This window comes from Apium graveolens, chromosome 6 (assembly GCF_009905375.1).
Source record: "Apium graveolens cultivar Ventura chromosome 6, ASM990537v1, whole genome shotgun sequence".
Classification (NCBI taxonomy): Eukaryota; Viridiplantae; Streptophyta; class Magnoliopsida; order Apiales; family Apiaceae; genus Apium; species Apium graveolens.
The window spans coordinates 178,499,012-178,505,734 of record NC_133652.1 but is presented as its reverse complement, the minus strand read 5'-3'; the positions used below and the strand labels follow the sequence as shown (position 1 = coordinate 178,505,734).

At 34.9% G+C, this 6,723-nt stretch overlaps 1 protein-coding gene across 1 annotated transcript; it reads right to left on the bottom strand.

The window, feature by feature from the left end:
* Window positions 1-665: 665 nt before the first annotated feature.
* Window positions 666-1,187, bottom strand: LOC141665610 (uncharacterized). Its single transcript, XM_074471598.1, has one exon. It carries the CDS (start codon window positions 1,185-1,187, stop codon window positions 666-668), a length of 522 nt encoding a protein of 173 aa, XP_074327699.1.
* Window positions 1,188-6,723: the final 5,536 nt, after the last annotated feature.

The window sequence follows — 6,723 nt, the reverse complement described above, 5'->3', positions numbered from 1 at the left end:
GGGCTAACCCAAGAGCTGTCTGAGATAGGATAGATGATTCCTGCATCAAGCCATTTGATGATCTCCTTCTTTACCACTTCTTTCATAATAGGATTTATCCTTCTTTGATGTTCGATATTAGGCTTGTGACCATCTTCCATTGAAATTTTATGCATGCAGAATGAAGGACTTATACCTTTGATATTAGTAATTTTCCACGCAATAGCTTTTTTAAAATCCTTCAAAACTCGCAGTAACTTCTCTTCTTGTGTAACTGAAAGAGTAGAAGATATAATTACGGGCAAAGTTACATTCTCATCGAGAAATACGTACTTGAGAAGCTTTAGAAGTTGTTTCAACTATATTTTAGGAGGCTCCTCAGTAGATGGTTTTGATATCTAGGATTTCTCTGGCATCTCAAAACTCTCAAAATTATGAAAAGTTCTCTGATAAGTAGGAAGTGCATTTAGTTCCATGATACATTCAACAATCTCCTCAAAACTCTCATACCCTGCTTCTTGTAAAGATAACTCTAGAGCATCAGTAGTGTGATGAGATAACAACTGCTTGTCATCTTCACCTGTGATAGCATTCAAAGAAAAACAACTTTCCTCATCATTAGAAAACTTCATAGCAGAGAAAACATTAAAGGTGACTTGATCATCCTGCACACTCATAGTTAACTTTCATTTCTGAACATCAATAAGAGTTCTTTCAGTAGCTAAAAATGGCCTACCAAGAAGCAATGATATGTCTGAATCCTCTTCCATATCAAGAACAATAAAATCTGTAGGAAAAATGAATTTATCCACCTTTACAAGAACATCTTCAACTATACTCCTGGGATATGCCAAATATCTATCGGCCAACTGCAACCGAACTGATGTTGGCTTAACTTCTCCAACTCCTAGCTTCATAAAAATTGATAATGGAAATAAATTGATACTTGCTCCCAAATTACATAAAGATTTTCCAAAATATTGTGTTCCAATAGTGTAGGGAATAGTGAAGCTCCCCGGATCTTTGTGTTTTGGAGGAAGCTTTTTCTGTAGAATAGCACTACACTCCTCAGTTAAAGATACAATTTCAAATTCTTCTAACCTTCTCTTTCTTGACAGAATATCCTTTATGAACTTGACATAGCTTGGCATTTGCTCCAATGCTTTTTCAAAAGGAATATTTATAGAAAGCTTCTTGAAGACATCCATAAATTTATGAAACTGCTTCTCTTATTTTTGCTTCTGCAATCTCTTAGGGAATGGAGGAGGAGGATAAACCGGTTTCTTTAGTGTTGGTGCATCAGTCTGAGAAATGTGTAGTGCAATAAGTTCTTTATTCACCATTTTATTAAGCTCTTCACTAAATTCAGCCTCAATGTTTGCATCAACATCAATCTTCTTTATATTTCCTTCGATTTCCTTTCCACTTCTCAAAATAATTGCCTTACAATGCTCCCTCATATTATTTTTTGTATTTGGCTCACTATCACTAGGCAAAGAACCTTGAGGACGATTATTCAGGGCACTAGCTAACTAACCCATCTACATATCTAAAGCTCTCATCGATCCGTTTTGGCTTGGAATCATAGCATTTATTTTCTGGATATATTGAAGAAGAAGATCTTCAGTGGTTGGCTTCTTTTCAATCTCTTGTGACTTTGGTTTCTGTTGAGAACCCGCAGGTACATTATACTTGTATGGCATGTTTGGTCTAGCATTGTTACTCCATGAAACATTGGGATGATTCCTCCATCCAGGATTATATATTGGAATAAGCATTATTTTGCTGGTTACTTGAATTCCCCACATAGTTCACGGTATTAGACTGTGATGCATTATGATACATCAATGGACATTGTTGAGTTGGATGTCCTTCTCCACACAAATAACAAAATGTTGGAGAATTTTGAACTTGTTGAACCTGTTGCACTGGTTGATGCTTATCCACTGATAATGACTCTAACTTTTTATTTAAGGCTTCGAATTGTGATACCATTTTAGTTGAGAAAGATGTAAAAGGATCAACTTTCATACACACCTGCCACTTTCTTTGAACTTGCTCGATCATAAACCCTATATTTGTTTGAAATGATGTCCTCTAGAATCTCGAACGCATCTTCTGTATACTGGTTAATTAAGGAACCTCTCGCAGCTCCATCAACTTGAGCAGCACATTGCAATGTCAACCCATTATCGAATGTACGAACCTTCTGTTGATCAGATAGCCCATGATGTGGAAACTTCCTCAAGAGATCTTCAAACCTCTCATAACCATATCGAATTGCTGAAAATTATGAATTTCTTTGATCAGACGCTCTGTCTTCGCTGGAAAGAAGTACTTGTTTAAAAATTTCTCAACAAGTTGATTCCATGTAGTGATAGAGTTGATCGGTAGAGAGTCCAACCATTCTCTTTCTCTTCCATCAAGTGACCGACTGAATATCCTTAGTCTTATAGTCTTCTCAGTAACACCATTGACCTTGAAATTGTCAACAATCTCAAGAAAATTCATCAAGTGAACATTTGGATCTTCAGTAGAAAGACCATGAAATTTGTTATCCCTGATAGCCTGCATTTTAGCTGAATCAACATGAAAATTATTTGCAGCAATGGCGGGTCTCAAAATAATAGAGTGAATGCCATCGAAAGAAGGCATTATGTACTCCTTAACCCGTAAGCACCTTTCAGGTTGGACCCCTTCAATGTTGTTCCCATGATCACCCATTGTACAGACTTGAATCTTAGCTTCCTTGACTTTCTTATGATTCTTTTTTGCAATTTTCTCAATTTCCAAATCAAGTGGAAGAAGTGAAGATGAGTCACGTCTACGCATACAAAATCAACCCCTACAAAGCTCAACAAAAGAACAATTAATTACTCGATCTTTAAGTACTAAATTATGCAATGATATTAACATATAAATACTTAAAAACAGTCCCCGTCAGCGGCGCCAAAAACTTATTGTCGGTTTTACAACCTTAACGCAAGAGCACGTATCGCAACAAGTAGTATAATAATACATTCCCACGAAGACTATTAATAAGCTGTTAAATACCAATTACTACTTTTCTTTTAATTCGAGTTTAATAAAAATCAAGTGGAATGTTTTACTAAATTATCACTAAATAATTAAACTAGCACAAAATAATGATTAATAAATTCCAAAAAAATAAAAACTAGGCCTTTAACTTCATCTAATGTTCTTCAACAAGCTTCTTCTTTAACCTCTATTCTCGTGGTCTAATTGCTAATCTAGGACAATCATGTATTCCCAAGGACCTTCCGAATCTCAAGTGACTCTAATCTATGCAATAACCCCCATATTCCTATGTAAGATTTAAAAGCATAAAAAGCATTAAGTTTCATCTTAGTTGGACTTCTTAGGGTGTTTAAGTATATTACTATCCTAACCACAAATTAATATGAATATCAATCGTAAGATATATTGATTGGGTCTTAACTTAGGGTTTCTCTTCCAAGTCCGCCTAAATTACGAAATCAATCTCAACGATGATCAATCTTTGAGAATCATTAAACACAAATCAACATAAACAATTAATATGACCACAAAAACAGAGAGAAAACAATACAACTTATATATTCATAAAAGAATCCATTAAAGGCCTAGAGAGAAAATTAGTTCACCATCTCAAAAGAAAATAATACACAAGATTATATAAGCGTAGTAGAAAAGTAAGGAGAAAAGATGAAAATTGTAGATGCAGCAGTCTCCTCTTCTTCAAGCTTTTTACCACTTGAGCGTAGCCTCCCTTTTTCTTCCCTCAGAAACCTAATACCTAATAATAATATTTGATGTATCTATATGTATCTAATTAATCTATTTTAATGTTTTAAAAATAATACAAATAAGTTTCCCAAACTGATTTTATTTCTAGGTAAAATTCGAAGTTGACTTTTCTTCAGAAAGTCTGGGCTGCTCCAGATGGATTTTGATCTCTGGACCAACTTAGAATGAAATAGAATCTCGTTATCTTCGCGTGATCTATTGAATCGTCCAATTTGGACTTCTGGAACTGAAGATATGGCCCAAACAATGTAGCATGTCTCTGTAGTCCAACAAATCCGAATTTTCCTCCAATAAATCTCCAAAGTCAGCTTTTTATTCTCCAATCCTTCCAAGTTTAGGATTCTTTACTTCCTACAATAAAATATTATAATTTATTTAATAAAAATCCAAAATGCAAAATATAATAAATATGAGGAATAAAATCATATAAATATATATAAATATATACTCTATCAAGTATCAGTATTTATTTGTTTAGTTTTCTCAGTTTCTTTTCCAATTTTCTTATCAGAATTAGATCTATTTGCATATCCTAATCCTGATCTCCAACAGTCATTTTCTAAAATTTCCTGAGTTGTTTTTCCTGAGTTGGTCTAAAGCTTAATAACCTCTCTTTTTTAACTAACTCCTTTTCTAATAGTTTTCCTTTAACATAAACATCAATATCTCTCTTGTTTTGAATTTCTAGCATGGAAAACAACTAAATTTCTAGGTGATCATTCTTTTTCTTTAACTCAGAGTTTTCACTCTTGATTCTATTATTCTCTAAGGATTGATCCCTATAACTAACATGCAGAGATTTAAGAAACAATCTTAATTCATGGATATTGTTAAGTGGCATTTATGTCCACTTAGAACATCATATAAAGGCTTGAATTGGTGTTTTGTACTGAAGTTATTTGTATTTTTGATGTGTTTTGTATTGTTTTTGTATTTCAGGCATATATCAGGGATCCGGGTGATTTAGCATTGCTTTGATGCTAAAATGGTGTTTGGAAGGTGTCATGAAGATCGCTTGTACAAAGACCGTCAAGAACCAACAATTAAAGAGAAGCAAAATTAGAAGTTTTTCCAGATGGACGGCGCGCCCGTGCTGGGCTAGCACGCGGCCGTGCCAGAAGTACAGAAGGTCAGCGCGCCCGCGCTGGTGAAGCGCGCGGCCGCGCCAGGTCGGGATAGAAGAATCCTGATTCTCTTATAATTATGATTTCTGGGCTTCTAATCTGCATAAGCTGCTATATAATGACAAGTTAAGATCGTTTTTTAGTAAGGAGACATAACAGAACTTAAGGAGAGATCGACGAGAAGACCTATAGCACAGTTCAATGTAGGAGAAGAAGACCTAGTTTATTCTTGTGATTCTTTGTTTTAAATTGTAATCTTGGATGCTCATTTCTTGTTTGTTAAACCTATACTCTTGTTACATACTTGGTTTATTATTTATTCAGTTAAAGTCTACGTTTATTATACCATGCTTTCATCGAAACCCACGTTGATGATGAGTCTGATTAAGGGCTAATCGTTATCGTGGGGTTCCAGTGGATTTACTTATGGATTTCTTTAGTTAATTGTTTCAATACCTTAGTGTGTGGTGATTGTATGATAACCTAGTATTGGTTGTGCTTATTCGTCTTATGAGCATCGCGAACTTATAAGATAGCTTGTTAGTTTCTATTGAAGTGAAAGTGAATATAGGGGTTTAGAACTTGTCATGCTAGCATAGGTTCATGTATTTGATATGCATGATTCATAGGTAATTTTAACCATCTTACTTGCCCTATGTAATCATGATAGATAACTTGTGCATTAAATCGTTATGTTGTCAAATTCTATAGACATATAGGGTCTCAATATAATTGGTGTCTATTCAGCTTCTATCTCTTTTGTGGATGTCTGGTAGTAGGGTATTCGTACAACAAAAGTTGGCATTTACTAGTTTTGTGTTATCTGATTGGTATCATCACCATTACATGCTAAGGTTAAGAACAAAAAAACTATTGAATGAAGTAGTAATGAAGTTAGAATCCTATGTTCGTGTTATGCAAGTAAATCAACCTTTTAATTCTCGTAGTTAATGGCATGTTATTTAATAATCTTAGTTATAAACAATCTCAATTAGTTATTCTTGTTAGCATTGAATAATAACCATACCATTGTTGCATAAGTGCATTGATTGAAATTGACCTAAACTACTCTCTGTGGGAAGGAACTAGAAATAATTCTATATTACTTTCGATCATGTATATTTACATGATAATTACCTCATATTTTCATCCTTACAAGTTTTTGGTACCGCTGCTAGGGACTCGGTGTTAATTTTTAGTTTATGTGTTTGTCATCTATGGTGGTTAAAGTTCATTGACTCGGACATTGTTAGTTACTTGTTTCCTTGTCATGTTTCAAGTACTCTAGCGAGCGTGTATGCATACACGTTTTCGGTCTCGTAAGAGAACACTGGATCAAGCTGAGGAAGAAGGTGTGGTAGCTAAGGAAGTTTTTGAAGAAATTCTTGTCGAGGAGAAAGTTGAAGAAAAAGCTCTTATTATAATAGGAGAACCAGAAGCGAATACGAAGGTTTTGATGGATTACTCTCAACCGAAGATTAATGATATTCAGTCTAGCATTATCTGATCAGCCTTCTCGTCTAACACCTTTGAGATCAAGTTGAGAACGATTCAGATGATACAGAACTCAGTTCAGTTTGGGGGTTCTCCGACAGAAGACCCCAACATGCACATCAGAGATTTCATCGAGATCTGTGACACTTTCAAGTTCAATGGAGTTTTTGAAGATGCTATTAAGTTGAGGCTTTTCCCATTCTCTCTGCGGGATAAACCTAAGTGCTGGTTACATTCTCTACCACCAGGGTCTATCACCAAATGGAAGGATCTTGCTCAAAAGTTCCTAACTAAATTCTTTCCTATGGCGAAGACTGCT